Source organism: Vigna unguiculata, chromosome 1, assembly GCF_037176805.1.
Source record: "Vigna unguiculata cultivar grain cowpea cultivar isolate G323 ecotype 2 chromosome 1, ASM3717680v1, whole genome shotgun sequence".
In the NCBI taxonomy this organism is placed as follows: Eukaryota; Viridiplantae; Streptophyta; class Magnoliopsida; order Fabales; family Fabaceae; genus Vigna; species Vigna unguiculata.
The window spans coordinates 12,061,420-12,084,137 of NC_140792.1; the positions used below are offsets into that span (position 1 = coordinate 12,061,420).

The following is a 22,718-nucleotide window of genomic DNA, read 5'->3' on the forward strand; positions in this document are numbered from 1 at the left end:
TTGGAGGAGAAGGCCCCTGGAGTTTGAAGCTGGGGAGCATGTGTTCTTGAGGGTGACCCGAACCACCAGCGTGGGAAAGGCTATCCGCTCCAAGAAGCTGTCTCCCAAGTTTTTAGGTCCATATCAGATCTTGAGGAGGATAGGACCTGTAGCATACGAGATTGCTCTGCCACCCCAGTTGGCTAACCTCCACCCGGTTTTTCATGTCTCACAACTACGAAAGTATGTTTTTGACCCATCACACGTGTTGGAGGCGGAGGATGTGCAAGTCAGGGAGGATCTCCGAGTAGTGGTACAACCCGTGGCAATAGAGGATCGCCAAGTCAAGGAACGAAAAAGGAGAGCCACTCGTCTTGTTAAGGTCATCTGGGATCGGAGGACAGGTGACTCTACATGGGAGCTAGAGGAGAACATGAGGAGTTCATATCCACACCTTTTCTGGTAAGTTTCCTTTTCGAGGATGAAAAATTCTATTGTTGGGGAGATTGTAAGCCCCATTTCTTTTCAGCTCTTACGAGTTTGGGCCTGGCCTTTTCGCAGACCCAAGGCCAGCCCATGGAAAGGACCCCAACCCCTGCCTAGCTCTCACACTCTCACTTTTCACCTTTTCAGAAAAAATCAGTTCCTCTTCCATCTCTCTCTGCTGATACTTGAGAACTCTGCTAGGGCACAATGGACTTTCTCCTTGAGCTAGCTGGAATCCTTTCGTTTTCAAGTAAGTAACTCTTAGGGTCTCCAAGCACTTCCCTCTTATTCCTCACTGTTTGAATACATGGGTTGGCGTAGGGTTTAACTTTATGCCATGTGTTGTCCAGTTTTCGTGTTGCAGCTCGCTACTGTAGTTCCTGAAGCTCTAGTCCTCCTTAGTTGTGGGCTTGTTTCTTTTAGTGTCCAAAAAGGTAAGGGAAGTTGGGGTTTTCATTTTCTTTAAAGTATTTCATGTATTACTGGATTGCTCTTGTGTCTTTGGTGCTTGAACCTTGTTGTCAGATGTATGAAGTTGGTTATTGGGTGTGTGTGTTTGATTGAATGAGAAAATGCATATGCTAGACGGTGAGAAACCTGCTAATCTTGCCCAAGCGGGTAGCCCTCGCCTAAGCGAGAATAGCAGGGACTCACCCCTGAATTTCACCTCGAGTGGTCGCCTCCTAGGCGACTGGCATTGTTTTTGAGCGAGGCACAGTCTCGCCTAAGTGAGACGCTGTCGCCTGAGCGAGAATTCGATGAAATTCTTGCAGTGGCCACTGTTGAACTCTCGCCTAGGCGAGAAGGGGTCGTCTGAGCGAGGGTAACCATTACGCCTGGGCGAGGACCTTCAGTTTGGGCGAGAATTAGTGACAGGGGCTGTTGTGTTGGCTGATGTGACTCCATACTGTGTTAATTATTTTCTTTGCTCATAGTATGTGGCCATGCTTAGTATGTATGCTTGAATGGGACTGGAATGAAAGTGTTGTTGTGTGATAAGCTATGATTTCATTTGAGTGAACATTGGGATGCATGTGATAAGTATGTAATGTGAAACATGATATGCTTGCTGGTGGAATTTCATGAGAATTGGGTGATGGATAGGCATGTGAAATGTATTGGTGAGGGAGTTTCATGGGAAACCCCTAGTGATATATATATATATATATATATATATATATATATATATATAGAGAGAGAGAGAGAGAGAGAGAGAGAGAGAGAGAGAGATGCATCTCTAGTGTATACCTTGATATAGGAGATGTCTAGATAAAGGAGGGTATCCTGAACTCTAATAAGCATTCACGCTCACGTAGAGCAGAATGGGTTATGTGGTGAGAGTGGCAGGAGGTCCTTGTCTTGGGACAGTTTGGGCCCGAGACAATAGAGGATTAACCCTGTGTGTGGTTGGGTGATAACCCCCTGCGTCTAGACTTTGCAGAGTTTAGAAACCAGCACAGGCGTGTACTTCCTTTAGAATTCTATATCAAGTGTATGATCCGGATATCGAGTCATAGTAACTGCATTTAATGGTCCTCACATGATTCTGAGTGTTTCCTAGTTACATGTTAATAGTTTGCTTTGCTTTGCCTTGTATATGCTCTATAAATTATTAAAGAATATTTTCACTCTAGCTTACCCTTTTATTTTGTTTATGTTCCTGTTTCGTTTTCTCTTTGCGATGATCACCCTGTTGGTGGGAGTAGATGGGAAGCACGTTGAAGGTGGACCTGATGGTAACAGTGGTGCGGCGTAGAGGGTCTTGTCAGCTCTGGCTCTTGGGGAGCATTTTTATGGCATTAATGCCTTTTGGTTTTTCTAACTCTAGAGGTTTTGTTTTGTGTACTGCTGAACCCCTGTGGTGCATGTTTTGTTAGAGGCATGTGTGATAGATATGTCTCATTTTCTTTAAGTACTTCTTGGATGACTGTAATGGTAGATCCTTATGTGTACTGTTTCATCTGATAACTCTTCTATTCCATAAATTATGCGATGTTTTATTTAGTAGATTGCTCTATTTAAATGGGATGTCACAATTTTAACATACGAAAAATTATTAGCTTATTCTTTTTATATTTAACTTCATAATTATATACGAAAAAAAATATATGCTGTATTTTAATGACCAAATTAATTAGAGTATTCTCAACTTCATGTATTTATATTTATTTATTTTAAAAATAACCGTCCTCTTAACCTTTTTTGTCTGGACATTCTTTTAACAAAAAGCAATTTCGAAAGAAAGAAACGGAGCTTAATAATTGAAGAATATTATAAACATTAAAATTTACCCGACCCGATAGAGCTGAATCCGAATACAAAAAATGGATCCAAATGAATGAAATGAAGAGTGTGACTGTATCAAGTGTGTAGTTGTAGTTTTTGGCTCTCTTTTGCTAGCTTTGTCAGTTCTCACTCTCCAAAAACACATAATCCTCTTCCTTGTGGAAGCAGCCACCTTCAACAAAGGTGGCTCCCTCTGTGCCCAGTAATCTCCCATCTCACTTGGGTCACAGTCTTGTCAGGGCAGCTTTGAATGTCGGTGATTTTAGACGTGCCCAACAACTGTTTGATAATATTCCTCAACCAGACCCCACCACTTGTTACGCATTAATTTCAGCTCTCACTAGTCATGGACTTCCACATGAGGCTTTAAGGCTCTATGCTTCGCTACGGGCACGTGGGATCAAACCCCAGAACACTGTGTATCTGGCTGTTGCCAAAGCCTCTGGTGCCTCTGGTGATGTCTTGAGAGTCAAGGAGGTTCATGATGATGCCATTCGATGTGGGATGATTTCTGATGTTTTCTTGGGAAATGCATTGATTCATGCCTATGGGAAGTGTAAATGCACTGAAGGTGCAAGACGGGTTTTTGATGATTTGGTTGTGAAAGATGTGGTTTCTTGGACCTCCATGTCGTCATGCTATGTCAATTGTGGATTGCCCAGACAAGGCCTAGCTGTTTTTCACGAAATGGGACGGAATGGGGTGAAGCCTAATTCAGTGACAGTGTCTAGCATTTTGCCTGCGTGCTCCGAATTGAAAGATCTGAAGTCTGGAAGGGCTATTCATGGATTTGCAACGAGACATGAGATGATGGAAAATGTGTATGTCTGCAGTGCTCTTGTGAACATGTATGCTAGATGTTTGAGTGTTAAACCGGCTAGACTAGTTTTCGATTTGATGTCTTATCGAGATGTTGTGTCTTGGAATGGAGTTTTATCGGCATACTTCACAAACAAAGAATATGAGAAGGGTCTTGCCCTGTTTTCCCAAATGAGGAGCAAAGGAGTCAAAGCAGACGAAGCTACATGGAATGCTGTTATTGGGGGTTGCATGGAAAATGGGCAAATAGAGGAGGCAGTGGAGATGCTTAGGAAGATGCAAAATATGGGATTTAAACCTAATCAAATTACAATTAGTAGTTTCTTACCGGCTTGCTCTTTTTTAGAAAGCTTGAGGATGGGCAAGGAGGTACATTGCTATGTCTTTAGGCATTGGTTAGTTTGGGACTTGACAACCATGACGGCTGTGGTATACATGTATGCTAAATGTGGTGACTTGAATCTTTCAAGGAATGTGTTTGATATGATGCACAGAAAAGATGTTGTTGCTTGGAACACGATGATAATTGCCAATGCAATGCATGGAAATGGAAAAGAAGTGCTTTTGCTGTTTGAGAGCATGCTTCAGTCAGGGATGAAGCCCAATTCTGTTACTTTTACTGGTGTTCTGTCTGGTTGTAGCCACTCAAGGCTGGTAGAGGAAGGACTCCAGATCTTTAATTCAATGGGTAGGGATCATCAAGTCCAACCTGATGCTAATCACTATGCATGCATGGTTGATGTCTTCAGCCGTGCTGGTCGGCTTGATGAGGCATACGAGTTTATACAGCGAATGCCTATGGAGCCAACTGCGAGTGCTTGGGGAGCACTTCTTGGTGCTTGTAGAGTTTATAAGAATGTGGAGTTGGCAAGAGTTTCAGCCAATAAATTATTTGAGATTGAACCCAACAACCCTGGAAATTATGTTTCATTATTCAACATCTTTGTCTCAGCCAAATTGTGGAGTGAGGCATCAAAAGCGAGAATATTGATGAAAGAGAGAGGAGTTACAAAAACTCCAGGCTGTAGTTGGCTTCAAGTGGGAAATAGAGTTTACACTTTTGTTGTTGGAGATAAAAATAACATGGAGAGTGATAAAATCTACAACTTTTTGAATGAGTTAGATGAGAAAATGAAATTGGCTGGATATAAGCCTGACACTGATTATGCTCTGCAAGATGTTGACCAAGAGGAAAAAGCTGCGAGTCTTTGCAGCCACAGTGAGAGGCTCGCTGTTGCATTTGGGATTCTTAATTTGAATGGACAGTCATCTCTTCGGGTTTTCAAGAATTTGAGAATTTGTGGTGACTGTCACAATGTCATTAAGTACATTTCTAAAATTGTTGGCGTGACAATCATCGTTCGAGACTCCTTGAGGTTTCATCATTTCAGAAATGGAAATTGTTCTTGTCAAGACTTGTGGTGATTATTTGAATCAGGCTGTTGCTCTTGTCAGGACTTGTTGGATATGATCTTTAAATTTTTTTAGGTTCAACAGGGGTTTGGTCAGCCAATATACCAATGTCAGATTCTTAGCAAAAAATTCCTCTCAAGAAAATGCCTCGATGAGGGTGCTTGCACTGTGCATTCATCATGCAGTTAAAACAATATCAGAGGACCTTTTTTTGATTATTCTCCGTATTTTGTGACAAAAATATGCTGATTGCTTCAGATATATATGGATAGAGTAGAATAGACTGAATGAATATAAGTAGATTTATCATTTTTTTGTTTGCTTTCAGTTGATATACAACTTTCATCGTACTTAGATATGGCAAACAAGAAATTCGTTTGTACAAAATCAGTGTAAAGAAAAGCATGGTGACAAAATTCATGAAATTATTTATTTTGAAATACCCTTCCACTTTTTGCTAAAATGAAAAAAATGGCAAGTGGGTACATTTGATGCATGGACACAACGAATTAAATGTATTCATACCATGGGTTTGGTAAATATTGGAATCTGCGAATGATAACCAAATATTACGAAGTGAATCGATGTACAGTGTTAATCCTCAGCAAATTGCAAGTTGTTAAAGGTACCAATATCTATACCTACTATGGTTGAAATCATCACAAAATGAAAAATTAGTTCTCAATCAAACAGAAAAAAACAAAAATAAACAAAGAATGAATTTAGTGTTTTCTGGATTCCATTTAAAATTTCAAAAAACACAATTCACAAGATCACTCTGTTTTGTAATAATAATTAATTAAAGTCAAGAGCAATCTCAAGAGTTGAATTTTACCTAACACATTCAGTATGTACACTTGAACATCTCTATGTTGCACTTTATAAAGTAAAAACAAAAAAGAATTGAAACTCCTAATTTTGAACAAAGATCGAGACGTGAGTATAACAACCAAAAATATTGACTACAAAGAAATCTTTAAAAACCATTTAAAAATATCAAACTTACAACATTTGCAATATCAAGTATACACATCTTTATTTTAAGTTTTATTTCTATTTAAAGGTATGTTTATCAAAATTACGTTTTGAGTTACTTTGTAAATTAATCACACATGGAAAATATTGATATAAGGCTTCATTATGAATAAAGTCCATCTTATTTCAGTCTAAAATTTTGAAATAATGCAAAATTATACTTCCTTAAATTGCAGGCAATTAAGGTGTGTGGACACAATTTACTTGTTGAAAGAAGTTCTGTGCCTGAATTTTCTCTTCATTGAAAGCCACCTTAGAGCTGTCTCTATGGATGGATGATGTGCAATGAGTACTCTCACCATTGAAAAGTGTAATATTTTTCTTTTGCTAGTTGGAACTTGCACCACTTTTTCCAGTTTCATAATCTTCATGCAGAGTGGATGATATTTTCAGAGTACCTAACCAAAATCTTGCATTCAATCAACTCTTTTCATCTACAAGCATCATACTAATGGCCCACTGATCCTCACTTATCAAAATTGAATAGGGGCCAATTGCTAGCTTCAACAACTGTTTCTTGAGAAAATCAAAAACATGGAACTAAAACCATTTTCATTACTCTTACTGCAACTAACGTAAAATTAAACTAAATTTAACATAAATGCCAACATTTAACAAATATATGACCACAAAATATTTCTATAATAGACATTTACCATAGGTCAAACCTAGATTGTCTCACATTTAGTTTTACTCTGTCTCTGTTTTTGGTTGTCACTCCATTGCCTTTGGAGGATCTCATTCGTTTAGACATAAAGGGAAATACAATATGTTAGAAAATGATTACTCAAATAATACTATTAATAATAAAAATATGAAAATAATATAATAATAATAATTAGAGTGATAATAATACTGAAACATATATATAAATAATGAATATTAATCAGAGATCAACAATTATAATAAAAATAATAAATAAAAGATAAAAGGTAAGGAGTAAAAATATCTTGGGTTGAGACACGCATGACGCTATCTTTAGAGAGAAAACGCTCCTACTGCACAGGGCTAAACAAATATATCAATACACAATCATGTGTTTCTTATCATATGCGTTTCTCTCCCAATATACAACAACCCGTCAGATCGATCGAGTGCAGCGAAGGATCTCAGAACCTTATGAACACCACTGTCTTAAAGATAATATAGAAAAGAAAAAAACACTCTTGAGAAGACTCTAGTATTTGTTATTCTGTGTTATTCTGTCTTTCCCCACCTAGGTGGTATTTATAGGTAGAAAATGAGACAAAGCAGTAAAGTGTAATAAGAATATAGCCGTTAGCCATAAAACACATTAACCCATAAATTAAAGGTCTATAAAAACATGAGTAACAGTAGAATTTTTATTTTAATTATTTATTTTTTAAATTATATTAAAATATTTCTAACAATCCCCACATAATTTAAAAAATAAAACAAAAATATATTATCTTTTAAAACAAAATATTGTAGTTCAGTGTAAGGAACCTTCCGGGTCTGACCTTTACACCTAGTACTTATAAACTTCCACCCGAGAAAATGCAGAGACTTGATTGTCTTGAACTACATCCTTTGTGATCAGGTTTTAGTAAATAACACATACAATATCGGTGTTCATTATAGGTTCTAATTAGTGGGTGCACGTTACGACTTTGTGCATGTATCTTGTTTCATGAATGTCACTTAGAGACTTGCCCATGTCTCACAATGGCGGCCCCACCATCACACTCACTAGGTAAACCCTCAAAGGGTGGTTTGTGACTCATACCCCTACAATAATTGTCATTGGGTTTATTAAGAGGTATTTTATAAAATAATGCACATACCTCAACCATTAGGTTTATTAAGAGGTATTTTATACAATAAGCATAATAATGCACATACCTCAACCTTATTATTGTCACAATTTATAGTACACCTCGTCATAGAAATGAGACATAAAATTTAATCAAATTATTTAGTGTACTTTAGTCAACAACAACTTCGTTGTTACCCATTGAACTCCATTCCATGGGATCGCCATTCATGTGGAGATGGGTGTCCATTGTTGCAACTTATTTATGGGCCATAGTCTCATTCCCCTCGACGACTCAAATACTTGTTGATACATCAACCTTTTGATAAGCAGATCTGCAATATTTCTTTCCGACCTGACAAAGTGAAAAGAGACAACACCATGAGTAATTAAGTTTCTAATATATATTTGTCTCATTCTCATATGTCAATTTCATTGACATTTTTACTTAAACACTTTAAATATAACAATTCAATTGTCAGGATGCATTGGAAAAAGGAATAATTTATGCTCTCATAGTACATCATGACAACAATTTTTTAACATATTTCCATTATAGGACACCTTCATCCAAGGTTAAAACATAACCATAACCAATAGTTGATATTGTCCCACCAGAAACAATATCCAATTACATTAATATATATCATTCAATAATCTCAAGAAATTTGATATATTGGCATAACTAGAAGAAAAACAAATAATATTACACTAGATGGCAAAATAGTTCTTGAGGTATCATAAACAAATTTAGTCAATTTATTATTTGAAGGAAACATCTCTAAATATTTATTCACTTTATAATATATAACCAAGATTTTTTTATTAACATGTATATTAACCATTGCAAGACACTCCCGCACTTTGAAATATTTTAAATGTAGTTCTTTTTTCTTTCATAACTCATAAAAAGTTTTATCACAATCTTTTATGTTCAAAATATGGTAAGCAAGATATAAAATTTCACTAATATAATGTTAAGCAAGCTAGAACTTGAATCATAACATTTACCATATCAAAACATTTTTTTTCTTTCTTTCGCTGCACCATTATATTAACATCATACACTATATGAAGATGTTACTTAATTAATAATACAATGAGTTTCACACAAAAACACTCATTTATACATACATGTATCATAACTTCTCTATTTAATTAATTTTGCACATCAAAATTTTATAATTTGAATGGTCTCTAACCAAAAGTTCTCAACTTCTCAACAATTGTAGCAATAGCATGTCAAAAATTACAACTTAACATTTTGTAATAATCAAAGAAAACTTATAAATATTTTATTACAAGATAAATGTACTTAACTCAAACAAATCATCACAAATATATCATTTACCAACCAAAACGCATATTTTGAATTAATAATCTTATTGCACTTGGAAACCACTTGATAACTTTGTTGAACAAAAAGGAAGTTTCTGGAAGACAAGTTTAGTTTTTACTTGACCATCCCTTCAATTTATCATATGGAGATTTCATCTTTTATCAGCATTTACATGATCTTAAACATGATATCAATTAAAATAATTCATTTTAATTTCATGTCATAAACAATAATTTTGAATTCATAAATTTGATAAGGTTATATTTATTATCAGTCATTTTTTTTTCATATAAATATCAAACTATTTTTTCTACCTTTGCAAATGCAAAGTTTAGTTCAATTATTGTTTATAACACAATAGTAGTTTTAGTATGACAAATTATTTTATAATTATTTTCATACAAACACTTAAAATATATACATGATATAGAACATATTTATCAATGGTAAGAATAGACAATATTAAAGCATAAAACAACAAAAATATTAGCTATAGACATCACAAAAAAAATATTCAATGAGCAGGAATTTCATTTATCCATAATTTCATTTACTGTTACCAATAGAAATAAAAACAATTATACACATAAATTTTTAGGCTTAGTTGATACTGATTTAATTATAACCATAACAAACACATTAGTTCATAAAATGTGTTTTGCAGTCTTCGACTTTATATTGTTTTTAATTTTAGAATTGAATACAAACGAGTAATAAAAAAATAGAAATAACAAGATAATTTTTCTCTCTAAGAATGTTAGAAAATGATTACTCAAATAATACTATTAATAATAAAAATATGAAAATAATATAATAATAATAATTAGAGCGATAATAATACTGAAACATATATATAAATAATGAATATTAATCAGAGATCAACAATTATAATAACAATAATAAATAAAAGATAAAAGGTAAGGGGTAGAAATATCTTGGGTTGGGGCACGCACGATGCTATCTTTAGAGAGAAAATGCCCCTACTGCATAGGGCTAAACAAATATATCAATACACAATCATGTCTTTCTTATCATATGCGTTTCTCTCCCAAGATACAACAACCCGTCAGATCGATCGAGTGTAGCGAAGGATCTCCGAACCTTATGAACACCACTGTCTTAAAGATAATATAGAAAAGAAAAAAACACTCTTGAGAAAACTCTAGTATTTGTTATTCTGTGTTATTCTATCTTTCCCCATGCACCTAGGTGGTATTTATAGGTAGAAAAGGAGACAAAGCAGTAAAGTGTAATAAGAATATAGCCGTTAGCCATAAAACACATTAACCTATAAATTAAAGGTCTATAAAAACATGAGTAACAGTAGAATTTTTATTTTAATTATTTATTTTTTAAATTATATTAAAATATTTCTAACACAATCTCCATTTTCCACCATGTGAGACAAATTCTAGATGCTCAACCTTGTGTTCGTTATACTTATCGTAATGTGTTCCCCTGAAAAAAAATGTGTTTTGTTAGTGCCATGTTCTTGTGTTCTATGATAGCTAACAATATTATCTTTTTAGTTTTTGATATGATTAAGATTAGAGAGGAACCTAATGGAAAAGGAAAAAAGGAAAAAAGGAAAAAAGGAAAAAAGGAAAGAAACATGATAAGAAAAAAAATATTGTAAAGAAAATTTAAAAGAGGGAGGGTAAAATAAATTGAAAAGGAAATAAAGAAGTAAGATTGATTGTAAATTTTAGAGATTATAGAATATTTTAGGAGTATTAAAAAATATTTTGTAGTATTCTAGAATTTAGAGCTTTCAAAATGGGTTGGAACCCGCGAGCCAACTCGGCTCACCACGGGTTCGGACCGGGTTGGGTTGAAATTTTTTTACAAATTTTAATACGGGTTGATTTTTGACTGGCTCATTTACAATCTGACTCACCTGGGTTGAACCCGTGGTGAGCCTGTGGTGAGCCGGGTTGGTGCAGATAAAAGGGTTACATAAGTGTTTTTTATTTTTTTTTATTAAGTTGGGCTTTACATTTGGATCATGTTAGGTTGTTTTTTTTATCAACACATAAATAATTTGTATTTTTTTTATTTTGGCTTGTATTTGGATTGTATTAAAGTTTATTTAGATTTTAATTAGAATTACAATTTAATTTTGACAAAAAAAAATAAAAAAATATTTTTTTTTTAATTAAGTGAACCCGTGAGCTAACCCGTTTAATCCGTCAACCCGTGGTGAGTCGGGCCGGGTTAGAATTTTTTTGTCTCACTGAAAAGTAAGCCGAGTTGGGTTGGCTCACTAAATCATTAACCCGTAGTGGATCGAGCCGAGTTATTCGTTTTGACAGCTCTACTAGAATTATAAGAGTAGATGATTTTAGACATGAAGAGACATATGTGTAAGAGTAATTTTCTTAAACATATCATTTTTAAGTACATGCAGTGATTGTGATTATCTTCACATGTCACTTTCAAGCACATGTCATGGTTGCAACTAGTTCACATGTGTATTTGTGTAACTAGCCGTACATGTCACTTTTAAGTGCATATACAAAGGTTGTAGCCACTTCACATGTCTTTGCCTTAAATCAAGGAATGTCCCATGTGTTTCTTCCATGGATATGTAAGGGTCATCCATGTGATATAATCAAGATTAAGGAATTAACTTTGTTTTAACCATAGAATTAGTAAAACATCAGTGTAATCATTAACTTAATTAGGTTTGTGTTCAAAATAAGTGTTATCCATTACTTTTGTGTTTACACCTCAAATTCATTTTTCTTGTATTCACATTATATGTAATTATTTCTCCTTTATATTGACTATACCATACTCTAAGCCTCTCATGTAATTACATTTGGATGATTGAATAAAACTAAATTTATAAAACAACTTTTGAGTGTCTTGACTTGAGAGTGTTATAATCTTGTCTTGATTCTTATATTGGATATTTTATTGAAGTGGTGAATCTACTTGCACTTATCCTTTGAGACCTCCTAAAGGTACGTGTTGTTACTCATTCCTTGCTTAATTCATTTTGTCATTTCTTTTGCAAATTGTTCTTGTTTTTGTATTATGTTAACCATGATTGTCATTACCACTAAACTCCGATGCTTATATGGGTTCTTAAATTATCCGACATCTCTTGAATCGATAAAGACCTAGTCACCTTTTAAGGATTACATCAATTTTTTCAAACATTTCGACCGAAGATGCTAAAATCTACCGATTGAAAAACATAGGCACACGCACAAATAAGGGATTAACTAGTTTGTTATAAAAACTTAAAAATCATTTTAGCAGCAATGATTAAAAAAAAGTTCATATATGAATGAACTTGACGCTTTTAGAATAACTTTGAAAACAACATGAAGGAATTTCTCAACTATAACACGTATAAATATTACAATAAAAATTATTATATGATTAGTGGCAGAGTTTCTTGGTATTATACGAGGGTTTTGGCCTCCTTTTATTTTAATTTTAATATATTTTATGCATGTGACACCTAAAAATTTTTGTATATATGTTTTGACACTTTCAAAATATTTATCGATGATGTACTTCAGTATATGATTATCTTATGATTTTGTTGTATACCTTTTTATTATATGGCTATCTGTAACATCCCATTTTAATAGTTTCAAACTACTAAACAGAACATTATAACATGATTTAACAAGCAGATAGTTGGAATAAACTATACACGAGTTTAATACAGTCATCCAAGTAACTATATGAACCTTCAAGCATAAGTATGGTCTATACTAGAGAAAGATCAAATATAAAATCAAAATGGGGACTTTAACCCAAGGTTACACAAAATAGAAGTCTACAAAACGCCTCATAGTAGCGGGTCAACTGTGATCCTGAAGGGGAGTATCCTTTTCTTGATCCTTTCCTGCTCACACCACAACGTAGGTGATCATCGCAAAGAGAACATACACAAAGAAGGCAAACCAGGACAAGAAGGGTTAGCTAACAATATAAATCAAGCAATTTAATTATAAGTCTCAGTAAGAAAATTTCACTTTATCATAAGTATTTAAGTGACCAATACAATACAATACAGTTACATAACTTTAGACTCGACATCCGGATTATGTAAGCAACTTTGGATCTCTTGGTAGCTTGCACTTGTGATGGTTCCCAAACTCTGCAGAGTTTGGGCTCAAGGGGTTATCACCCAACCACTCCCAAGGTAAGTCCCCTTCGCGTCCATGACTAATCGGGTCCATAAACTAGGACCTCCTGCTACTCCTTACAACATAGTCCATCATACTCTACATGAGTCTTAATGGACTATTGGAGCGTCAGGATGCCAACCAAATCTGAGTCCTTAAGTGCTTACACATACACTACATACTTCTCCTAGAATTTCCCTTGAAATCCTAGTTCCACCACCCCTTCACATTTCCATTCCTCAAGCTTTCATTATACAATTATATGCGTACATCACCAAACATAGCTATCCAGCATACCATAAGCAAACATCACATTATCTCACTAAAATCAGGCTTTTGAGCATCTATAACAGAGAAAGAACATAAACTCTGCAGGGAAAATTGCTTAAGCTAGAGAATCTCGCCTAGGCTAGGGAGTAGTCTCGCTTAGGCGAACTACTCTCGCCTAGGCGAGACCCCATACAGTGGGCAATCAAAATTCTGGGCGAATTCTCGCTCAGGCTAAGCTGGTTCGCTTAGATGAGAATATATCTCGCTCAGGCGACCCCAGCTCGCCTAGGCGAGACCTCGCGCAGTATCAGGGGTAACTCTTTGATACTTTCGCTCAGGCGAGAGCTGCTCGCCTAGGCGAGAGTATTAGGATTCCACACTGTTTTTCACATGCAGAGCTACGAAAATCATGTAAAAATCCAATTCCAACCAACAAGAAATTCTCAAACAACAATTTAAACAAGGATCATACCATTCAAGCACTCAATGATACTATACACTCGAATTTTAATTGAAAATTAGCTTCCCTTACCTTTTTGCTAAGAAATTGAGTTTGGTGGAGACAACTAGTTGCAAGGGGCCAGAAATCTCAATTTGACCTAGAGGATTTATCACCAAGACGTAGAGAAGGGAGAATTTCGCAATCAGACTCGGAATTCAGAGATTAAATGGTAAATTCGAGCTGGAATTGAGCTAGAACAGAAAAAGAGCATACCTAGGAGGCAAGGAGTGGAGGGAGGATGCATCAGAGGGTTCAGTTGGACTGTTGCTTCCAAAATCTGATCACAAGCAAAGAACTGGTGAGGAATTGGTTAAGAAAGTAGAGTTTTGAAAGTGTTTAGAGCTGAAGGGAAAGTGAAGGTGGCTGGCTCTTTTGGGTCATTACCATAGAGAGAGCAAGGAGAGAAATTTTATAAAAGGAGGGGTTTCACACTATTTTTTTCATACGATGACTTTAAGGTTATATTATTATTCATTGTTTCCCTACTTTATTATAATTAAATGTTTATTTTTTTCAACTATAATATTAAAAAATGTGTTCACACATATTATCAACTTCTTCTAGCAAAGGGATTATAATAAAATATAAAAACTTGAGATGTGTTTCTCCTTTTATAATAAAGAAAAAAAATGATTGTGTTGTATTTTTATCATGCGACATAAATACTATATAATTCTTAATATATATATATATATATATATATATATATATATATATATATATAACTTAATTCTAACAAATTTCATGTATACGTTGTACAATATTGCAGGAAATTCAAAATAAAATTGTTAATCAATAACTTTATTTAGTTTCCTTCTTATAATATTTTATTTTATTTTAACAGTTTTATTCATCAAAACTACACGTATAACACTCTCACCTCTAGGAAAACTATTTATTTCCCAACTTCATTCATATATTAAACATATTCGAATATTCGATTACGGTACATTCGCTTAAATTCGCATATTAATATTGAGATGGAAACTTAATTGGGATACAAACTTGAGATGTTAAGACAATATAAAATATTATAAGTCATAAAATTACAATATGAAATATTATGAATGTTGAAAATTTTTAGAGATTGTAAACATATAAGAGATATAAGATATATGATAAATAAAAGATATATGTTACAGAAGAAATTTGTTATTTTATTTTATTCATATAATTTATTTATCTATCTATCTATCTATCTATCTATCTATATGTAAGTCCCACTTTTTCTACTCCTTATGTTTAAGGGCCTAGACTTAACTGTTGGGCCTAAGGCCAACCCAGAGGGTGTCCAAAAACTCCACTTCCAGCCCTAATCCTCTCATTCTGCTGTTCAGAAAATTGTTCCTCTCCTCCCTTTCACAGCTGAAACACAGAGCTTTGCTAGGGAACAATCAGAGCGCCCATTGTTTCACTCTAACATCTTTTCCGGGTAAGTTGAACTTGAACTTGACCCCTTTTGTTCCATTCCAGTGTCTAGGTGTCTAGGTTCTACCTTGGGTTGACGTTGAAACCTCATGCTAGCCTTTGTGTATCTGTTTTTCCAGTTTCCTGCACTTGTTGGACTTACAATGCTCCCCTCTAATCCTAGAACCGTTGTGCTTACGTTTTTTAGCTCCACTCAAGGTAAGGAAGCTAGGGTTTTTAGTATTTTCGATATATCTGCCTATTTTCAGCTTTGCCTCGTGTTTATATGGCTTGTGTGCTACTGTGGTTGCTTGGAATACCTTGAAATGTTGTTTGGTTTTGAATGTCTGTTTGATGCACGCTTGAACAGTGGCGAGAACTGGTATTTTCACCCAAGCGAGCTTGTCTCGCCTAGGTGAGAATAACAGAACCTCACCCTGGATTCTGCTTGAGCTCTCTCTCAAGCGAAGAGCTTTCGTCTTGAGCGATGAATCATCTCGCTCAAGCGAGAGGGTCTCGCCTAAGAGAGAACTTGTGGGAGCCTGACGTGTTTTGCTTCAGTTGTAGCTTAGGCGAGGGACCTCACCTTTGGATGAAGAGCAGTCTCGCTCAGGCAAGGAGGTCTCGCCCAAGCGAGAACTCACGAAACCTACAGGGATCTCTGTTGGCAGTCTCGCCTAAGCGAGAACCTGTAGCTTGAGCGAAAGACCTCTTTCGCCTGAGCGAAGGCCCATGGCTTGAGCGAGGCTGGTGCACGAACTTGCTCTATGGTTGTTCTCTTCCATGTTTTCGGTTGTTGGTTGTATGATTAATTGGATTACCCTATTTAAAGCATGAAGTATGTGAATATGCATGTGTTATCTAATTGTATGGGATTGGAATTGATGAGCTTGGTATTAATGAATTCATGGAACATGATGGGATGGTTGGTTGGACATTGGTATGAGTTTGTTATGCATGATAAATCTATGGTTGGTTGGTGAGACATGGTTATGGTATGAGTTGGACGTAATTCCATGAACCACTTGGTGAGATCTCATGGTGGTGCAGTATGTGATGGACATAATTCCATGAACCTCTTGGTGAGATCTCATGGTGGTGCCTTATGTGATGGACGTAATTCTATGAACCTCTTAGTAAGGTTTCGTGGTGATGCCATAGTGTATATAATTAGGTAAGGATTCAAGTAAGGATTGCATCCTAAAACTCTAAAGAGTCAGTTAGTCTCACGTAGAGCGGACTGGCTCAAGTGGTGAGAGTAGGAGGAGGCCCTAGTCTTTGGCAGGATAATGTCCTTAAATGTTTGAAGGCTAACCTTGTGCGTGGTAGGGTGAAACCCATTGGAAATTGCTTTGCAGAGCCGTAGAGGCCACCACAAGTGTAAGTATCCAGTGAATCCGATCGATTATATGTATATGAATAATTAAGTCTTAGAGTCTTGCTTGTTTGCTATCACATGATTGTTTGTCTATCTTGTTGTTTCATGATCTATTTTAAGTATTTGTGTGCCATAACATGTTAAAATGATTTTTAATCTAGTTTACCTTTTGCAATGATCACTAAGTCTTTGGTGTGAGCAGATACGGAAACCCTGGTGATTGTAGTGATAATGGGGATGCTGCAACTTAGATGGTCATGGTTTGATGTTGGACTTATGTTTTGAAGGACCTTTGTTATTTTGAAATCTCTTGCTCTATAAGCAAGCTTTTAAGCAACTATTGAACTTTTATATTTTTGTTCCTAGCATTGTGTAATGCCTTTGTTTCCTTTTGGTATATTTGGATGACTGTAAAATCCTTTATACTTTAAATCTCGTGTTCTTTGGATATTATAATTTATGCGATGTTTTATTTAATTAGATTTATCTATTAGATGGGACGTTACACTGTCTGTCTATCTATCTATCTATTTATACACACACACACACACACACACACACACACACACACACACACACACACACACACACACACACACACACACACACACACACACACACACACACACACACACACACACACACACACACACACACACACACACACACACACACACACACACACACACATATATATATATATATATATATATATAACGAAATATAAAGTCAAATGATTTTACGAATTTTTTTGAAAATAAAATTAACAAAATTTTCCAAAATGCGAATTTTGACGGGATACGAACTTAAATGAGTGTATACTTAAGCGAATGTTTACCGTAGTCCTTTGTTCCAATTTTATAAATATAAATTGAATAGGATATAATAAATTTTCTTATAACACACATCTTTTCTATATATAAATAAAATAATAAATAATATAATAATATTCAAATAATTAATTTAAAATGTTTAACCAGAAAATAAATCAAAACTCTTGATTTCTGAAAAAAAAAATCCAAATCAATTTAAGAAAAAATTAATTGATTTTTTATTATTATTTTTCATCGATTTAGTTATCCTATTATTAAGGGCAAGGCCAGAAGAGAGAAGATGCTATAAATACAATGTAAGCGTGAAATCTTTTGTATCAAATTAAAAGATAATCTTCAAACTTAATTTAAATTATTCATTATATTATTTTAAATTATAAAATTGAAATGTAAAAGCCTATTTTAGATTAAAGAAAAAGATAATTGTAAACAAAAAAAAAATAAAGCCACGTTTAATATTTTCGATATTAAATATTAAAAAATAGCCTTTCACAATAATTTTACCTCTCCCAAGTTCTCCTACAGAAAGCTTATTTTAAATATTACAAATTTTTTTAAATTATAAAAATTGAAATATTAAAAACCTATTTTAAGTTAAAGAAAAAGATAACTTTAAATAAATAAAATAAAGACATGTTTATGTTTTTTCTATATTAAATATTAAAAAGTTAATTTTCATATATAATAACTTTACCTCACCCCTAAACAAAAAGGCTATAATTACATCTCTGGGTTTTGTAGTTGGAGTTATGGATATTTATTTTCACACATTCTAGTTCTCTCTTCATCCACCACATGTCACCATTCACTGCATCCTCAACCTTTGTCACACACACTTGTCGCATAACCATGCAAAGAGCAAGCCACGTATCACAGCGATTAGGGCAATAAATCCAACCCACTTCGACCGAATAACATCATAGTTGAGTTAAGCAATCATGGCGAAGAGTAAAGAAGACATAAAGTATGGAACAGCACAGGCTAGGGTTTCTGAAGATGAAGCAGTGAGGGTGGCGTATGTCAATGGCACTCCCCTTGAAGGGGGAAACATCGCTCACTCTCAACCAGTTCATATGTTTGCAAGTGCACGCAATGTTGCAAACGCTGCTGCAACAGAAGATTCAAACTCTCATAATAATCAATCTCAGATGCAGAAAGCTCACAGACCAGAAGAAGCTTCTTCTGCAGAATTCACCAGGGATAAACTCTGAACACCATCAACGACACAGACAACCTTAAAAATTTATGTGTGTGGTTTTGTACTATTTCTTGAACCTTTGTTTGTTTCTTTCTTGTTTTGATTTTTCCCAGTTATGTCCATGGCATGTTATCAACAAAGAATGTGATGACTTTCTAATAATTTAGAGGTTTTGTTCAGACACTATTCTATTTTCCTTTTTCATGTGATGCTTGTTTGAAGGGTTTCTAAATCTCCAAGGAGAAGAAGTGAAAAGTCATCACATGGTGAAATTTAATTAACAGACTTAGACTGGAGTAATTAAAACGACCAAATTTACATAAGTAATGTTCTTTATAGTTCTTTCGTGGTTAACAGTACTCAACTCATTAATTCAAACCTTAATCCTCTCAAATTTTACTATAAAAAATCGTGTAAAAATTGTGATACTTTGACACTTGTTGAAAATCATCAATTTTTACAACATAATACGATCACTGATAAACGATGATATTTTACATATTTTATATGTAAAATGTCACGGTTTATTACTTTAAAAGAATCGTGCATTTTAACTAACATAATTTATATTATTTAATTAAATCATTATATTTTAAAAAAGTTTTTTTCTCTTGTTTTAAGTTTTTTTTTTCTTTCACAAACTTTTTAGTTTGAAACATTCATTATATCTCTTACCTCCATTATTAAGTCTTATTATTCACCATGAACTCTTATTAAGTCTTATTATTCACGCGAACCCTCGTAGAGACTTCACTGTCAACTCCCAAGGAAACTTTTCTAGACAAGCATAACAGAGAGCTTAGAAGATAAAGCAATAGGCGATGTCATTGTTGCTTCAACTTCTTATTCCTCGAATTATTTTCACTCAAACTTATTTTCTCTTCATATTCTATTTTTATTCACTTTGCAATTAGAATCCTTACATTACAAAACCGACGGATATTCATCGACACAGATTCTTTAAAAATTTGGTTTACTGAAGAATTTACCGGTGATGTAAATGTTGAATTTAATGTTGAATTTATTGACGAATGTATTTGTTGATAATTTAGTGATAAAACATAAGACCAATTATCCGTCGATAAATTGTATGACTTTTATTGACAGTTGCGACTGTCTACCGCAAAACTTAAACATTTTAGAGGTTAAATTTATGCTATTAGACTTATATTATCATATAAGTTATTTGTAATTTTGATGAAACTGTTTAAATTGAAATTTTATCTGAATTTAAACTTTATTTGAATTGGAATTTTGTTTTTGAATTAGGTCTGAATTGGAATTTTGTTTTTGAATTGGATCTGTTTTTCTGAATTACAAGTATGAATAAGACATTAATAAGACATTAAACAAAGCTCGCTTTAAAAAAAATCCATAATTAATGATGGTTATGACTATAACTGTCGTTGTTGTTTACTGTTTTTAACAAAACCTAAATCAATGACGAATTTAGAATTGTCTTCATAGGCTTTGGTTAGTTGTGGATAAGCATTACTATAGTAGTGTCTCCCCTAAATCAGAACGCTTCCCTAAAAATCGAAACTTCTTCTTCCCGAAAATCTCAGTCTCCTGGACGAAGATCCCTTACTGCCGGAGAGCTGACAAGAACGACGGTGTCGTCGGTGCCAACTCCTCAATGCTGCTCACACTATTGCCTGAGTAATTTGTGTGGTGACTTTGTCGCTGCTGCAATCCTCACGCCACCACATCGTTGACGGATAAGTTGTTGGTGAGTGTGGGTTTTTTCTCTTCTTTTTGCCATCCCATCCATGTGTTTTGAATTATGTAGTGTTTTGTAGGTTAAGAACATCAAAGCTACGAGGGAGGCATAGGGAACCCCATTCATTGGCAGAGATGTTCGCGTGAGCGAGGCTGCGAGGGAGGTTGCTAAATTTGTGGTTGCACCATCAAGGAAAGTAAGTGGCAATGTCTGAGAATGTACCCCCTACTAAATTTGTGTTCTATTCTTAAATTATGAGAATGTACCTTGTGTTTCTTGTTTGATGGTTGTTTAACTGCTTATGAATGAATTGTTATGGTTACATCTAGCTTCTGGGTAATTCATATAGGCTACTAATTCAAATAGCTTCTGTTATGGTTGTTGTTGGCTCATCTACATCATTCTCAACCACTTCACGTGTTAATAACACTGATTCTGACATATGTACTTACGTTCAACCACTTATGTTGCACCTTTATTTCATGTACTCATTCTTGATGTACCCACTATTGTTGTTGCTTTTTCATGACCTAAAATTGATTTCAGTAATCCAAGCCTTACGTGATTTATGGAATCCTACTTTCGATCCTTTTTATATATGAAATCAGAGGCTATACAACCTTAGTACGTGTTCTTTTCATTGTTTGTTTGCATTATTTTCCTATATTGATTTTGCTTGATTAGAAAAACACTTCACGCTTACAAAATACTTTTACAGGCTACGTCGTTCATGGATTGTGGTTGAATTTACCATTTGGTACTTTCTTTTTTAGCAAATTGGAACAAAAGTAAGACTTTGCTGTATTGGTTTTTTTTGCTTTAGTTATTATTTACTTTATTTAAATTTAGATGTGCAATGCTCTAGTTTTTATGCATTTGTTCAGTTGTAACATGTTGATGTTTTGTGATTCACAAATAACATTTGTAACATCCTAGCCGGAAATTACTTATTTAAAATTAAAATAAGAAATATAATAATAAATCACATTTATTTTGAAAGTACTTTCCAAAAAACAGGAAAATTTAAGACTTTACTTCAACGCGACTCTAACGTCCCATTTAATTAATAAGCATAATTAAAAGAAGTGTCACACAATTATAATATAACCACACAGTCTTGGAGTTTAAACATAACTCTTTACTATCCAAGGCACACCACGATGCCCAAAAAAGAAACAAGTTATACAATTTACTGGAATCATATAGAAATTTAAAGACGGACAAGTACATGGGCCGTGGCCCTAAAGAAAGCCCAAGAAGGATAGGAAGTCCAGCCCGAGAAGACTAAGTAGTGGAATCATCTTTCCCCGTTGACCACGAGTACCTCTCGCATCTGCTCCCATCAATAAATTGATGATCATCGCAAAGGTAGAGGAACAACATACAGAGAAATCAAACAAGCAAAGGGTAAGCTAGAGGCAACAAGATTTTTATCATGCAATCAAATATACCTTCACAGTCCAATATACATATATAATCCAAGCACGTTATGACCTTTCAATCAATACACTAAGACTCGACTCGACTCATCTGGATATATATAACCTGGTCGGAGTCAGCGAATGCTTGCACTTGTGGTGGAGACCTCTGCTCACCCCCAAGCTATGTGTTACAAGTGTTACAATGAATCAATTCCCTCACACACAAGGTTAGCCCTTAATGAGTTTCAGGCCTCCTGCTACTCTCACCACAAGAGTCAGTCCGCTCTAAGTGAGACTAACTGACTTCTTAGAGTGTCAGGATGCAATCCTTACCAAATTATATAGATGAGGCACCACCATGGACACCCACTAGCAGGAGCCATGGAATTACGTCCCGACCATTGAAGCACTACCCTGAAATTTCACCTAAAGAATTTTAAGGATTTACGCACTGACACAGACCAAACATACTCAATCAATAAAGTAATAATTATCATGCACAAAACTCTCATGCCCACCTTTATAACCAATTCCACATTCACATTCCATGTTGAATTCCATTCCAACTCATCCATCCCTAACATGAATATAGAATTTCCCCTCGTACCAACACCAAGCCATTTTGATACCAACCATTTCATTGAAATCACATGCCAAGATCATACCCAAAATTCGTCATTTGCCCACCCATGAACCACTCCATATCTCAT

The 22,718-nt window shown here is 34.7% G+C and overlaps 1 protein-coding gene and 1 pseudogene across 1 annotated transcript; both read left to right on the forward strand.

The window, feature by feature from the left end:
* Nucleotides 1-2,798: 2,798 nt before the first annotated feature.
* LOC114188306 (pentatricopeptide repeat-containing protein At1g20230 pseudogene) lies at nucleotides 2,799-5,423 on the forward strand (annotated as a pseudogene).
* A 13,154-nt stretch (nucleotides 5,424-18,577) lies between these two features.
* Nucleotides 18,578-19,046, forward strand: SMP1 (seed maturation protein). Its single transcript, XM_028068854.2, has one exon. It carries the CDS (start codon nucleotides 18,608-18,610, stop codon nucleotides 18,878-18,880), a length of 273 nt encoding a protein of 90 aa, XP_027924655.1. The 5' UTR covers nucleotides 18,578-18,607; the 3' UTR covers nucleotides 18,881-19,046.
* The last annotated feature ends 3,672 nt before the right edge of the window (nucleotides 19,047-22,718 follow it).